Here is a 16,265-nt window from a genome sequence, read left to right as displayed (position 1 = left end):
CTCGCTGCCTGAGAGACCTAGACGGGCGGGTGACGAACTGCGTGTTTCCCACCGCGTGCAAGCTTCCTGTTAGCTGAAGGACGCTTTGGGGGAGACGCCGAGCGACACGTGGCGGCAGCGAGTCATCGGCTGTCGGGATGCGCTCCCCTGCATCGCTGCTGCGTTGAGGACGTGAGGCGTCTCCCCTCGTCCCCGTGTCCCTGTGTGACGTGCAGCGCAAACTCGGAGCTCTCGGGTGAGACCGCACCCCCGTCACCTGCCTCATGCGCGGTGCATACAGCAGGTTTTACCCAGCGCAGCGGTAACTGCGTGTGGTGTGGAAGAGCGCAGCCTTGTACCTCAGCTGGCTCTGTGTGTGTTCCCATGTGTCTGCATGCCCTCACACCTGTGAAGGGAACACTAGTCTCGGTGTTTACATTTACATTTACTTAGCAGACGCTTTTGTCCAAAGCAGCTTCCAATGAACTCTGTGCAGTGTTGCCAGCCTACACACCTTATTCACCGCGGTGACTTACACTGCTAGATACACTACTTACAACGGGTCACTCATCCATACATACATTAGTGAAACACACTCTCTCTGTGTCACTCACACACTATGGATGAACCTGAACAGCATGTCTTTGGACTGTGGGAGGAAACCAGAGCACCTGGATGAAACCCACGCAGATGCAGAAACTCCACGACAGACTGAGCCGGATTGGCACCGAACAGCCCGGGCCCCGTGGGGCGGCAGCGCCGCCCGCTGTACTGCTGTGACTCCAACGATTCTTTTCAAAGCGGTGTACGGTTGGTGCCCGGTGTACGGCGCCGCTTGGAGCCGAGAGTTCCTCGTTCTCACATCGGGACTTGTTCGAATGTGACGCGGAGACGCACAGGGGCTCCTGCTTAGTTTTATTTAGCTACTCGCGTGATGCGTGCTGCCGAAAACCGGGCCTTTTGACCAAGTGGCTCTACTTCAGGAGCTCTGTGCATCTCTCTTCCTGTGTGTTGGTGAAAAGCACTTTGGAGAAAATCTTCTCAAAACGTTTTCATTCGTAAACTTACCAAAAAAAAGTCCGTTAGTGCCAAGATGTCAGGGAGCCGTTGCATCTTCGGTAAGCGTGGAGGACGAGAAGATCGCCCTACTTGCGGCGGTGCTCTACTCATCTGGTTCCCCCCTCGAATTCATCGAATAAACGGCTTCCGCTGCGGCCTGCGCTCGTGCTGCCTCTAGGAAGGCTTACTGCGGTAGAGGAACCTCCGTAAGACAATGCAAGAGAGGCATTGCCTTCTTCGTGGCCGTTGCCCTCGTGTCCCTGGTGTCTCTTCATCCCTCCCTCGACCAACAGTTACGCTCAGAGAAGAGCCCGGTTTCTCCAGGATGTCTCCTGTTACGCTGTTGTCGTCACATACGAGTGCACCTGAAGGGCAGCTCTGCTGGCTTTGCGGCGAAAAGCTCGGTAAGAAAGGGTCCTCTGCCCACCTTCCCGTTTCTCACTGCGTTCCCACCTGTTGTCCTGAAGAAGTTGTGTCCGCAGCCTTCTTCCGTTCTTGTTTGGACTGCAGCGTCCTGCGCTTTCGCTGCCCACGTGGGCTTATTTGCATGTCGAGTATGCTTTGCATGCGTGACGGAGCCCTCGTTCAAAGTCCTGCGGTGCGGCCGTGCGCTCGTGTCCAACCGGTTTCCCGGCAGCCCTGCGGCGCCGGCGAGCGGCCGTGGCCCGAAGGCACGTCTGCACGGCCCCGTCGCACGCCCGCCTCCGGACGTCGCTCGCGCTCGGCCGTCTCCCGTTCTCCCAGAGGGAGTCCGAAGAGCGCACGTGTGGAAAAGTGCACCTTCTGCGCTCGGAGGGGCTCCGCAGGCAGGAGCTGTTATTGGAAGCCGCTTGGGTGCGTCCGGCCACTCGTGTGTGTACCTCTCGTAAAGACAGTTGTTTACCCAAGAACGGGTGTGGCGGCTCTGGAAGCTTCCTGTTGTGTCGTCTGTTTTGTTCCACGTGCTGCTTTAGAAGGTGGTAACTCCTCCTGAGGACATCGCGGTGCGGCGAGCTGCCGGCCTCGCGCGTGGCGCTGCGGTGGGCGTGACCGAGGGTTGGTCACTGCTAAGGTCTCGCCACGGATGTCTGAGGACCTCTCTCGGCTGTCCTGCACTCTTTGGTGGTCCCACGTGGCTCAGAGTGCAGCTAGCGAAGGTCTAGTGGGTTTTAGCGCTTGTAAAAGCTTACTTTTGCAGGAAGCAGGAAGAGATGTTAAAGAACCAGTCTTGAGTCATTTGTTGTTGTTTTGCCCCAGATGTCACAACTGCAGGAAGACTTCAGTGAGATACTGTGACTGTCAGGGTGTTTGGGCAGCAACAGAGGACCGAGCACCACCGGACAACCCGGACAGCGCTGGAGTGGACTGTTCTCAGGACCGGTTCGCTATAGCCAGCTGTATGCGGCTGGGATTTAACCCAGTGAATCGGAACATTGTGGGAAATCATCTCTTCCCTCGTGCCAATCCCTTTGGCCTCGGCGGCAGCGCTGTGTGTTTCGCTCCTCGTTGATCGGCTGAGTAGGTGGTCTGTCCCCCGTCCTGTACCGCACTTGAACCCCCGGCAGTATCGGAGCGTGGACCCCTGTGCCAGTCGGTACAGCCTGTTTCCTGGCCAGTAATCTAAGCTGTGTGTGTGTCACCGAAGGCGGTCCTTCCAGCACGAGGGAACCGAGGTGAGAAACAGAGGCCAGCCAAGTCCCACTTTGTCTGTTAGTCTGCTCTCTGAGTGCTCATGGACTTTTTGCCTCTCCCTCCTTCGCCTCTCTACCTGCAGCACAAGTCCAAAGTGCAGTCGCCATGTGTGTTCCACATCGTCGGGTGCTGGAAGTAAGGTGTTTCGCTCTTTCTGTGACTCTTCTGGGTCATTTAGTCTTGGACAGAGCTGGTAACCAGTGAACGATGGCCTCATGACACGTGCCTTGGGTTCGAGGTCAGAGGCTGTTAGGCTTGACATCAAGAACCAGATGGGCTTTGCCTCTTGAACCACTGTCTTTAACATCAACAGTGGGCCTTTGATCACATTCCTCTTGGTGAAGATGGAAAGCGAGAAGACTTACATTTACATTGACATTTTTACATTTTGGCGGCATGGTGGCACAGCGAGTAGCGCTGCTGTCTCACAGCACCTGGGTGGTGCGTGAGGACGTGGGTTCGATCCCCGCTCAGTCTGTGTGGAGTTTGCTTGTTCTCCCCGTGTCTGCGTGGGTTTCCTCTGGATGCTCTGGTTTCCTCCCACAGTCCAAAGACATGCTGCTCAGGTTCCTCCATAGTGTGTGAGTGACAGAGAGAGTGTGTGTGTGTTCCACTGATGTATGGATGAGTGACCCAGTATAAGTAGTGTATCTAGCAGTGTAAATCACCATGGTGAATAAGGTGTGTGGGCTGATAACACTACATAGTATCTATTGTAAGTTGCTTTGGACAAAAGCGTCTGCTAAGTGAATAAATGTAAATTTATGCATTTATCAGACGCATTTCTCCAAAGCGACGAACATCTCAGAGAAAATAAAAGGTGTGCATTACATTAGCAGGAAGAGACACTTAGATACAGACATGCGATTCTTAAGTACAGTTAGTTTCTTACCAGCATATGAACCGATGTTCGTCACACGAGTAGCTGCATAACACTTTATCCGAATACCGACGATTCCTTACCAGTAATGTCTTTTTTAATATATATAAACATTTACGTTACATTACAGGACTAGCTGCATGAAGGTTTATCCATTGTTTAACAGGCATGATCTCAGTTATAGTGCGTGAACATTTACACGTGTGGGACCATCAAGCTTGCAGGTGTGGAGGAGCGTAACAGTCTGGTTGGGGTGTAGTTGATGATCAGGTCTTATATCTGATAGCAGCTCTATTGATGCTTTTGTAGGCCATCACCAGGGTTTGATCTGGGCAGCTATAGGAAGCCAATACAGAGAGACGAGGAGGGGAGATACATGGGAACGCTTCGGTAAGTCAAACGCAACTCGTGCAGCAGCGTTCTGTATCAGCTGTAGAGGTTTGATAGCAGTGGCTGGAAGGCCACACAGGGGAGAGTTTCAGTAGTCCGGGTGGGATGTCACCATGGCTTGGACAAGTAGTTGTGCAGAGTCTGTTGTGAGATAAGGACGGATTCTGCAGATGTTATGCAGGATGTATCTGCAGGTCCGGGTTGTGGCTTTAGTGTGCTGAGAGAACAATAGACTGGAGTCAATCGTCATTCCCAGACTCTTAGCTAAGGAGGAAGGCAAAATGAGTGAGTTGTCCAGTTTGATAGAGAGTTTGTGACAGGAAGACAGGCCAGCTGGGAAGTGTGGGATCTCTGTTTTGGAGAGGTTGAGTTGTAGGTGCTGCTCAGATATCTGAGGGAAGAGGTGTAGACTGAGAAGACCATTGAGGAGATGGTTCTGGGTGAGAAATTCAGATAGTTGATCACAGGTTGACCAGTACAAAGTTTTTGACAGAAAAGGGAGGAGGGAGACTGCCCTGTAGTTTTGGACTGAGTTAGGATCGAGAGAGGGTTTCTTTACAAGAGGTGAAATGAGGGCAGTTTGAAGGCAGATGTGAAGCAGCAAGAGGAGAGTGAAAAGCTGATGATCATGGAGATGGAGAGTCGCATGGAGATGGTCTGTTGGAGTATCAATGGGATTGGATCGAGGGAGCAAGTGGTGGCTCGGTGTGACAGCAGGAGGTCAAAGATTTCAGTTTCTAACAAGGACTTGAATTCGGAGAGCATCACTTCTCAGGGAGGTCCAGCGTGATCAGGAGAAGGAGATGCTGAGAACTTGTCCATGATTGTGTTGACTTTGTCTCTGAAAAACAAAGCAAAGTCATCAGCAGTGAGAGAAGGAGGAGGAGAGGGCAGTGGAGGACACAGTAGGTATGAGAAGGTGACGAAGAGTCTGTGTAGGTTTTTTTGATTGCAGACTGTATTTTGTCATGGAAGAAGGTTCTTTTAGCTGAGCAGACAGCAGAGTGAAAAGTAGCTAAGAGGTGCTTGTAGACATCCGGATCCGAGTGAGTCTTGGATTTTCGCCATCTTCACTCTGCAGCCTGGAATTTGGTCCTGTTGGTACGTGGCGCATCAGTCAGCCATGGGGTGGCACTGGGGTGTGCTGGTCTGGAAGTTAGCGGACAGAGAAAGTCAAGAGAGGAAGATGGGGGAGGGAGGAAAATGTTAGTCGCATCAGCTATTGATAGATCTGAGAATTGTGCAGCAGAAGGGGGATGGACAGTGTGGTAGAGACAAGGCATGAAGGTAAGAGAGACTAAGTTACAACAGAAGGAGAAAAAGGAGAGGGATTAGTGGTGAGGCAGGGTTGGAAGGAGATGAAGCGATCAGAGACATGCAGCGGAGTAACCGAGAGAACGGGACAGCCACAGTTACAAGAGGAGACAAGGTCAAGGCGATTGCCTGCTTTGTGAATAGCAGGGGATTGGGACAGGGAGAGGTCAAAGGACTGCAGGAGCAACAGAAGACTGCTTGCATGAATGTCCTCAACATGCAGGTTGAAATCACCCAGGAGGATCAGCAGAGTGTTGTCCTGTTGAGCCCTCTCCCAGGGGGAGGAGATCAAGGTCATCCAGGAAGCAGCCAGGAGAGCAATAAAGAACAACCACAAGAAGAATGATTGGGGCAGTGATAGAGACAGCATATCATTCAAAGGAAGACAGATCATGCAGGTGAAGAGGAAGAATAGAGTATTCCCACCGGGGAGAGATGAGTAGCATGTGTGAAAGAAGGAGTAGTTGGTGGAGAGAGCTGGGTGTGACTGAGTGTATGGGGTGATCCAGGTTTCAGTTAGGGCCAGGAGGTTCAGTGAGAGATGGGAGGCATAGGCTGGTATGAAGTCAGCCTTTCTTGCAGCGGACTGGCAGTTCCAGAGTCCCATGGAGAAATTGAAGCAGGATGGAGGGTTTGACAGATGAGGATAAACCAGGTTTCTGTAGCAGGGTGAGTGTCCGAGTCTCTGACGGTGGCGATGTCACGCGGTTCGGTTGCCGTAGAAAACGTTGATGTTCGACGTTTGAAGCAGAACACGATGTTGAGGGCAGAACTCACGTAGTGGCGGAGGCCTCCTTTGTTGGACTCCCGTAGGTAGATTCTCTTGTCTTTGCGCCCCGAGTCTCGGCACCTTGAGGCCGCCGCTATGCGTCACCTGCTGCTATTTGAACCCGGCTAATTCACGTCAGCTGAGAGTCCAAATCGAAACTCTGAACTACTCCGACAACAGTAACCAAACAGACGTGATTAATCGAATCGACTGAGTCACGCCCGCTCTACAATATGGGACAGTTTTCTTTAGCTTTGCACGCACTCTAACAAACCGCAAGTGACTTCCTTCACACTCGTCTCCTGCTGCTGCCCTTCGAGTCCCAGTCTGTAGTTGGACTGTAGAGCAGTATTGGTGAATGGCTCACTTTGAATAATTCACGCAGGAAGACTTCAGAGTAAAGTCCCGCGGGAGACCGGACTCCTCTCAATAAGCTCTTCTGTGGGAGGGAGGGGCTTTCAGAGGGCAGGTTTGCCTTAACGTGTGTGTGTGTGTGTGTGTGTGTGTGTGTGTGTGTGTGTGTGTGTGTGTGTGTGTGTGTGTGTGTGTGTGTGTGAGAGGTGTAAAGGAGAACGTGGAGGTGACGGTTACTCTGTCCCAGACCTGTTCTTCCCAAAGACCCTGAATATCCAAAAACATGCTGCTATCTACCATCTCAGCACCCTGATCATACAGGGCCTCAAAAACACACGTTCCCCCCTTTCCTTCCTTCCTTCCTTTTTGTCAGGCACCAGTGGCACTCGCACCGCGTCTGTGTTCACACATGTTGTAGGTCAACAGGAAGTGTTGCCCAACATCGTTCCTTATGAAGAAAGAAGGTGTTTTTCTTTGTACTCGTTTTCATCAAGGCCTTTGTGTGTCAACAGTCATCATCTCAGTTCTCGAGACTCCACTGGAATTGTGGAGGGCCAGAGAGAGCGATACCACCCCAATCCCACCCCCCGAGCATCCCCAGTGGTATCCAGTTACCTGAGCAGCTGGAAAGAAGAAGAGATGAGTGTGTTTCAGCGTGTGTCTACGTGCCTCCAGTTTAACGAATGTGCTGTAGAGCAGCCCTGGAGTGTTACCCCACCTGAATGAGCACCTTGGAGAGGATGTGCTCATGAAGCTGCCTACCTTCAGTCTGTGGTTGAGAGGCTCTCGGACCATAGGCTCTGGCACGAGCTCGTCAATTGCGGTTCGGGTTCGTCTGCCTCCCGTCTCCCGGTTCTCGTCGCTCGGCCGTGTTTCTCCTCCGCGTGTGTCCGGCACTGCGCGGCTGGGGTCTTCCGTGGGCCCTGCTGGGTGGGACAGACGCGCACATCAATGCCCAGCCCCCGTGAGCGTCTGGCGCTGCGAAAGCAGCCTGTAATCACAGTAACGATGCGGGGGATGCTGTGCCTCACGTATTTAATTTGAAGCGTTTGCCTTTTCACATAATCACGTGTTCACTTTGCGTTTATTGAACTGCTTTCTGGATTTATGTTAATCTACAGTAAATAAGAAATTTGGCTGAAGCCCTTTTCTCCGTTGCACAAGGGCACCGATCGAGATGTTGCATTCCTTCGCCAGTTAGTCGGCAGGCTGAGTCAAACCCGTGACCTTCTCGGGGCCTTCCTGTGCTTTGCATGGGCTGTGGAAGAGGAGGCCAGGTTGTCGGGGTGCGAGCTCCCTGCCGTGCGTTTTCACACACAGTCGAGCTGGTAAGAGGATCCTGGCAAGAGTAATGGGATTATGATGAATGGCCATGGAGCTGGCTGGCTGTGTGTGTGTGTGTGTGCGCGCGAGAGAGATGGAGAGTCGGGGTTTAGAGGCTGAAGAACACCTTAGTGCTCCTTAGGGGATGAATCTGGACACTGCTTTTTGGCCACCTGGACGTGTCCTTCAACGGAGTAATTGGCATTGCTCTAAGGTATATACAGCGGCCAGGGCTGGGACTTCATTGTAATGGCAGACAGTAGGTTGCTGTGGATGACTTAGAAACACATTTCTGATTTTGACTATTTCAAGATGATCATGTAAAGTCGCTATTTATTCACTGCACAACCCGATTGTGTTGTTTCTGCCCTTTTCAAGGCTAAATAAGTCTTTCATTTTGTGTGCAGTAACCAAATACACTTGGGGTGGTGGTGGCGGGAGGAGGTGGGATGGTGGTTGTCTCTTGTGATTAGTCAGCAGCTGTGAGATTTAAGCCCCTCGTGTATTACAGCGTTTTATTGGATACCGTGGTATCTCTCTGCAGAATGGAAACGGAATGGCTGGCGGTGATGATTCGATCAACGATGAAGCCTGAGACCTTTGGGCATCACGCATGACCACTGGGCTGTGATTTGTGGCGCCTCTTACACTGCGAGCAACTTGAAAGACAAAGATGTCTGCGTCAGCACCGGCATCCAAGAAGACTCGTGGGAAGACGGAGAAGGCCGAACCCATGATCGACACTTTGCAGGCGGCCAATGAGGAGCTGCGGAGCAAGCTGACCGAAATACAGATCGAGCTCCAGCAAGAGAAGGGCAAGGTATGTGCAACTCCTCCTTGCCCCCCCCCACCCTCTCTCTATCACTCACTCACACTGTCTTGGAGGTTAGGGATCAAGTCAGCATTTCTTGCAATATGTCAGTCGCTGGAGTGTCTACCCGCATGGGATGTGACCTTTATTTGTTCAAAGGTGTGCTCACCTTCCTCACCTTCTGGGTTGAGCATCCACTTGCAGACACATATTAAGATCTTCATTTCTTCAGCATCTCTTCTCCACGTTGTTGTTCTCCCGCCTTGTCATCTCCTGAGCCGCTCTCCATCACGAGCGGAGGGGGTCTCCTCATTGAACGCACTGTCCTTCCTTTTCCCCACCTGTCAGATGCTGCACCGCTCTGTCAACCTGCTTGACGCTTCTCCCGTTACAACCTTCAGGCCAGAATGTCATCTTCTCCCCCATGGTTGGCAGTTGGGGAAGCTGCTATAAATGTGACTCTCATGGGCACCTTGACACACAATTTCAATTCCTAAGCGAGTGATTCCTCACTGTGCTTTTGCTACACCGAAAAGTCGCAGAGGTGCTGTAGCGACAGGATGCGGCGAAAGGCAGCCACATACGTTACATGCTCGTACTTCCGTGTTTCTACATCGCGTGATGGTCCAGGAGCCATGGGGGGGACGTCCACATTGCCCTCTGCAGCACACCCGCTGGGTGCTCGTTCTTCGTTTGCCTCTCAAAGACCATTTTCATTGGCTCGAATGAAACCGAAACCGAAGAAGATGGAGTCTCTCCTTGGTCTACTTTGAGATTGAAGGAGATCGAATTCCTACGGTCAAAGGCCCGTAGCGCGCTTCTCCAGGAGTTTGCCATCAGCTGGTGCCGAGCTGTGGGATGGTGAACCTTCTGATCCTGAGTCACGTGACACGACGCCTCCTAGCGACGGCGCTGAGTTCGATCTGACTTTTGACGGAACTTCCTACGGCCGGGAGGACGAGCGGAACAGACAGGTGCCATGGGCTCTGTGGACATGTTCGACCCATATGTCCCTGAAAGGCTTTTATTCCAGTGAGTGCTGGCCTAACACACACATACTGGGGGAAGGGGCCAGAGCGCCTGCTGCACGTCAGCAGTAGTGAATGGTTCGAAGCTGTAAATTTACTCTTACGGTACAGTAAGATATATCTCTTGCAAATACCAGTTGTCCCCACTCGCCTCCTTGTCTTGAACAAAAGCCATGTACCGTAAACATACGGCGACATGCGGTGTTTTGTGACCCCACCGGCATACATGCCGTACATGAACTGCTGTCCTGGTCACAGTAGAGTAGCAAAACGCGGTGAATGAGACACAGCTAAGGGTTTGCTGAAGGTGGCAGAACATTTCCGCTAATGCTTGTTAGGTTCTGTGGAAAAGATGGCCAAAAATAGCCTTTGTTATGTTAAAAAGGTCCGTGTCGCACTGATGAGCCGAACGGAAGCGCTGGGGCTCAAGAGTCCGACCGTTGTTCCACTGCGCTGCCGCTCCGCTTTCCCAATCGACCCTGCAGGAGCTGGCACCCGGTGGGGGTGGGGGTGCTGTGTCTGTGACAGTCTCTCGCCGTTTTAGCTGATGTCTCAGAGGAAAGGAGTCTGCCCCCACAGGTACCGGGACCTGCCCTGCTTTGTTAGACTCGGGCTGCAGGGATGTTCTTTCGAACCCGTGTGATACGGCAGAGTCTCGTTTGTTCCATCTCTGATCATCCGGCCGCACGCGGTCACGGATCGTCGCACAGATCCTCTCTCCTTTCAGTGGCAGATGTTTTGCAAAATGACTGGAAACCTGTCCAGTCGAGAAGTGTGTACAGCATCCAGCAGCAAAGCTTCCCCCTGAGCGTCTTGCCGTGTTTGACCTGCGCCACTTGTGCGCTGGACTGTGACAATGACACTGGAATCTCTAATAGTCTCTTTCCAAGTACAGTTGTGTGACATCGGTTCCCCATTTCCAGCTTTGTGGTTACTCGGCCCACGTCGTTCCTCTTTAGACTGCATCATCGACGCTTTGCTGTACGCAGAGGCTACTTGGTTTGACCGTTTCTTTGAAATGCACAATCTCTGACCTTCAGGAGCATGAGGAATCGTAGGCCTTAGGAGATGAAGCGAATCCAGTCTCTGGACTCGCCGTCGCCTTGGATGTTTCTCACAAATGCTTAGAGTGCTGCAGCAGGAATGGAACTGGGATGAGTATTGAAGGCATCTAGTTACCAAGACAAATGGCACTTGGTGGACTTACTGTACTGTTAGATATTTGTACATGAGATCACCATAGTTTTATTGGGGTGGAAAAACACTGATTTTAAAACTATTTTTGTCATTTTTTTCTGTGTCATGAGTGAGAACTTCTGGTTCCAGTTTAGTGTGCGATGTGTCTATAGTGGTGGTCTCTGCTCTCCTCTGCTCTCCTCTCCACTCCCCTCTTCACTCTCGACACACTTGTGTTCCTTCTCACTAACCCAACTCCGCTCTCGGCCTGCTCTTGTTTTAGTCCTTCAACTAATAATGCCGGTTCAAATTCAGCAGCTCACCTTCTGTTTCACCAATGTCATTTTGAATCCAACAGGCTTCAGTGGAATGAAGAACAGTTTCTGTTGCCAAAATACTAGAACAGGCATTTCCCATCAGAGTGGGGAAACGAAAGGGAATGCTGAGCACTGCATCAACGAATTTCATTACCTGACACCTTGGGTGCTCTCTGTCCCCCCCATACTGTGGTATTTTTATGTTAATTCGTGGTCCTGGGCTGTTTTATGAAATAGATACAGATAGAGATCTATTACCCTGTTTAAAAAATGACCACATTTCTTAGGTGTGTGACGAGGAAATGTTCATTTCAGCCTGCGTCAGTTGCCCGTCGTGGAAGTGGAGAATGTGCGGTTGAAGGGTCTGTACCCCGTCTCGTGACGCTGTCCCCATCTGTCAGGTGGCGAAGCTGCGGGAGCGGCTACAGGAAGCAAAGCAGGTCCGCGAGCTGGAGCAGCATAAGCATACGGTCCTGGTGACGGACCTGAAAGCGAAGCTGCACGAAGAGCGCATCCGCGAACTAGCGGCGGCCCGCGAGGCCCTGCAGCGGCAGCACGAGCAGGAGCTCCAGCGCGCCCTCAAGCTGCGTGACTCGGAGATACAGCGCCTGCAGGCGCTGGTGACGGCGCTACGTGACGGCGCTGCCACTGACAAGGTGAAGAGCGCGCTGCTGGCGGTGGCGCGCGAGGAGGCGCGTCGTGCCCTCGATGGGGAGCGTGCACGCATGCAACAGGACATTCTGGAGCTGAAGGCAGCGCGGCGACAGACCGAGGAGGCGCTGGCCAACGCGCTGCGGGCCGACAAGGCCAAGGCTGCCGACCTCCGCGCCACATATCAGACCCATCAGGACGAAGTGAACCGCATTAAGCGGGACTGCGAGAAGGACATCCGCAGACTGGTGAGTGGCGGCGCAATTGTACTTTAGTGCATGAAATTTAGGGCAGCAGTGCGACTCTCCACTGCTTCTGTATGGTCCTTTAAAAAAGCATTTCAGTTGGGCTTTTGAAAGCAACGTTAGCTTTGCATTATCTTAAAATAACTAGATATCAGTGTATAAAATGGCAAAAATGAAGGCAGTCAACAAAGAAAACACCTCAAGTGTCTAAGTTCACATGTGCTCTTCAGTTATGATTTGCCTTCCTGGCCTGGAGGGAAAGTATATGTACCAGTTAACACTTTCACAATTATGCCTGAACTTCTCTATGTCTGAATATTGACTGCTTTATGTGCTTCACCCGCTGTGCAAATTTGATTCTCGCAGTTTAGATCACCCAGCCAGAAGCCAAACTTTCCCTCTTGTTTTTGAAGAGCTTTCTCTGCCCTGGTAAATAGGATGGGAAAGAATAGTATAGGGTTGCAATAGGATAATAAAACTTTAGTCTCTGCAGGAAAACTCACACATAGCAGCTCAATGTGACACAAAACAAAGTGTGACTTCACTGACAAAAAAAAAGAAAAAATAAATGGCAAAATCAACACTGACAAATGAAAGATATTAGAGGAAAGTAAAAGTTGTACATTGGTGTTAACAGTGGGATGAGGGATTGCATCTCTCAGTAGCTGAATACTATAAGCGGTAGAAGCCAGTCTAGTGGATGCAACAGAATGACAAGGAGCAGCAGAGCAACTTGGGGCAAGTGTAGCTGAGGTTGAGGAGGCATCATGAATGAGTACTGGTGTCCAGGATGGCCCAGAGAAGAGCATGCTGTCCTGAAGATGGCGGAAGTGAGCTGTGAGACATGCTCCCTGACCCTGGAGGAATAGTGCACGCACCTGAAGACTCAAGATGTGCTCGATTCCTGGTCTGGTGTTTCCTATTTCTACATCGGCTGGGTTCACAGTCGAAATGAAGCGGTCGATAAAACTAATAGCCAAGTTGAAGATGCCGTTGAGCCGTGTAGCACGCTCACAAAGGACGTCCCTGCAGCAAAGAAAGGAACTGCTAGTTTGCCACAAGCTTTTTGAAGCGACCCTTAAAAATGGTACCAATGTGTACCATCAGATAACAAGGATGTTGCAGCAACAGGAAATGTCTAGTTCCCCGGGTATCACGTAAGGTCTACCGCTTCAGAACTTTGCATCCTACAAGCTACGGTGCTTTCCAGGATTGCTCAGCCCCTCAGTGTACTGAATGAAAGCAGCCCTCTTAGTGTGTGAAGCCACACCACCACGCTAGCCAAGCGGTGGAAACTAGAGCGTCCCTAACCTTACCCCTGTCCATAAGTGGTAAGGACAAGACTGGAACTTTACATTTATTTAGCAGATGCTTTTCTCCAAAGCAACTTGCAATGAATTCTATGTAGTGTTGGTCGACCGGTGTGCAACAAAGCAGTTGACGCAGGGACAGTGGCCAGAGCGGTCCATGCGGGTCCTCCACAACGAATCAGCTATGCAGCCAGAGATGGCACAGGACCCTCACATGCTCTGTAGGATTGTTTGCCACTGCGTGGAGCGCAGTGAGCAAGGGAGAGGAGTGTCGGCAACACGAGGTTCTCTCATTTCGTCAAGAGCCAGTGTGCCGACTGGAGCGTGGTGCAGTTTGCGCAAGCCATGTCAACGCTACCAGGATGTGGCCTCCCGGTCCACAATCCCAGTGGATCATCTCAGCTGCTGGGTCCTATTCGTTATACTGAGGCCCCTCCTATTCTGACTAGTGATGCAGGGTGCCAGGACCTCTCTCACTGCCCACGAGAGGCACTTCTAAAGACAGACCTGGACACTGAGTGTGCAGAGACGCTCCTGGAAAATTCTAGAGGAAGTAGGCAACAGGGACCTTGACCTTAAGTTGGGTCAAGGTAATGCCATATGCTACTAAACAGCACCCCTGGACGTGATAGTGGAAAAATACACTGTAAATGGTTGTTTGCTGGGTTATGTTAGAGGAGGGTGCGGTGGCGCAGTGAATTTGGCCGGGTCCTGCTCTCCGGTGGGTCTGGAGTTCGAGTCCCGCTTGGGGTGCCTTGCAACGGGCTGGCATCCCGTCCTGGGTGTGTCCCCTCCCGCTCCAGCCTTGTGCCCTATGTTGCCGGGCTAGGCTCCGGCTCCCCGCGACCCCGTTATGGGACAAGCGGTTTCAGATGGTGTGTGTGTGGGTTATGTTAAGAGTTGGATAACGTAAACATCTGTTCGACTGTAGAATGGACAGTGTGTGTTGGTGTGTTGGTAAAATCCTGAAAATAGTCTGTGAAAACGCGCTGGCAAATAAGATATCTGAAGCTGCCAGAATGAGGAACCTAGTGCTTCTCGTGGACCTGCTGGTGGTAAGATGTTGATCCACAGCCTTGTGTGTCTCTGGTTGTCCTTGTTTTGTTAATTGGGAGGGAAATCCAGTGTATTTGGGACATGTCACCTTTTATAGAGGGTTACTTTTCTGGTCATCAAGAAGTGATGAGTCATTCTTGTGGACTACCTGAATGGCAGAAGACAGCCACTGCCCCACCCTACCCCAGCAGGACAGTAGCTCTGAAGAACCACGGAGGAACAGTTCTGACTTCTCTGAATGGTTCTCAGTTATCACACTGAATTTTTAGGAAGGCTTTCAGCGAGCAGACTCTAACTAGGTAGACTTGGACAGCTACTTTCACCTAGCTGGAGATGTACTGTACACCCGGCATAGTCATTATGAGATGCCTCTGATCTCCTCACCTAGAGATCCCAGATGGTATTGCTTTGGGCCAGATCTTCAGGGGTGTGATTTAAATAGTAGTTTTATTTTTTCCTCTTTCTCCATGTCTCTCTCGAAATAAGGAGAGGATGGGCTGCGTTGCCATAGTAACTGAAGCATGTGGTTTCCCTGTCTAGCGCATGTTATGTTTTTTGGGAGGTTGGGGGAGTGTAAGCAAAGTAGCACAAAGGTGAGCAGCTTATGGTGGGAAAGCAGGAGTTGTCAGCCTGCTCTTAGCATCCTGGGCTGGGTGGGCTTCACTGATGTAAAATTGGTCAAAGATGGTGAGTTTGGAATGATAGTGTATAGGGGAGAGGCATGCTGGGAGATCAGAGCAAGCAAATAGGGAGGAAGGGTTCCATCTGTTCCCGTGACGGAAATGAGGAGTGAGGGATGGGTGATTTCCGGCTTGCGTGTGCATTGGTAAGAAGCCGGTGGGGGTGGTAACAATGTCTCTAATGTCGTTGTGTCTGAAGTTCAGGGACTGTGCTGGGATGAGCTTTGAACAGCTTGCTGTAGAAAGTCTGACCCCCCCCCCCGGTGGACTGCCTGGGACACAAAGCTTGTGGGTTGAGGAGGAAGGCAGGTTTCAAATTTCTTAATGCTCTAGGTGAGGACTGAACTGCCTGTGGACATGCAGCAGCTTGGTTGGGCAGGTGCTCCTAGAAGTGTGTATGCAGGTTCTGGAACTGGTGGAGAGGGGTGGGCTGCAGTTCTAGCTTTGTGGAAGTGCACTTCCAGGAATAAGTGCTCCCTAAGGGTATATTCCTGCCTTTTAACCGCAGCGAAATTTGCAGCGAAAAACCCACTATGTACGCAAAGTTGTCAAGATTCATTCGCAGTGTCTGCGTGATCCTCCATACCTCTCAGATGAAGGGGAGAAGATGCTGCTTATCACGGTAAAAAATGGACATTAAACTGGGATGCTCACAGTAAAAAGCATTCAGACGTACATTTATCTGATGCTTTTTTTTCCAAAGCGACTTACAGCGTTAAGGTTACAATTATTTACCCATTTGTACAGCTGCGTAATTTTTACTGGAGAAATTTAGGGTAAGTAGCTTGCTCAAAGGTACAACAGCTGGAGGTGGGAATCGAACCTGCGACCTTTGCCTCCAAAGGCAGCAGCGTTAACCCATCCAAATATCTCCTTCTGATGGCGTAATGAATGGTTTGTATTGTCCTCTGAGATGTACGTCACTTTGGAGAAAAGCATCTGCTGAATGAATGAATGAATGAATGAAATATGTGCGAGTTAAATGGAAGTATAAATGCAAGTACTTTCCCCCTAACCGTGATGTTCGAGTTGACAAACGGAACCACTTTTCGTCTGGTTTTGGCGTCAGCTGTGTGTCAGCACGCATCCGCGCATTTGTGTTTTCTCTTCGGGCCGAGAACATGGCACTCGGCATGAATTAGGAGACTCGTGGCCACGTACAGGTTTCTACTGCGATGAAACGGCTAATGCGCTTCCTCATTACCACCGTTTTGCACTTCTCATATGCCTATTTACTGCATTCATATTTTGA

At 51.1% G+C, this 16,265-nt stretch overlaps 1 protein-coding gene across 3 annotated transcripts in view; it reads left to right on the top strand.

Moving 5' to 3' along the window:
- The window catches only part of jakmip1 (janus kinase and microtubule interacting protein 1), a 46,275-nt gene that overhangs the window by 9,150 nt on the left and 20,860 nt on the right, over positions 1 to 16,265 (top strand). For all 3 annotated transcript variants that reach the window (XM_029256508.1, XM_029256506.1, XM_029256509.1), the window contains exons 2-3: positions 8,284 to 8,559; positions 11,473 to 11,970. In XM_029256508.1, coding sequence (XP_029112341.1) covers positions 8,413 to 8,559; positions 11,473 to 11,970 — 645 coding nt within the window. In that variant the 5' untranslated portion in view covers positions 8,284 to 8,412. The remainder of the gene's footprint in view (positions 1 to 8,283; positions 8,560 to 11,472; positions 11,971 to 16,265) is intronic.

This window comes from Scleropages formosus, chromosome 11, assembly GCF_900964775.1.
Source record: "Scleropages formosus chromosome 11, fSclFor1.1, whole genome shotgun sequence".
NCBI classification, from domain to species: Eukaryota; Metazoa; Chordata; class Actinopteri; order Osteoglossiformes; family Osteoglossidae; genus Scleropages; species Scleropages formosus.
Note: the sequence above shows the minus strand (reverse complement) of the source record. Positions and strands in the feature narration are given on the sequence as shown.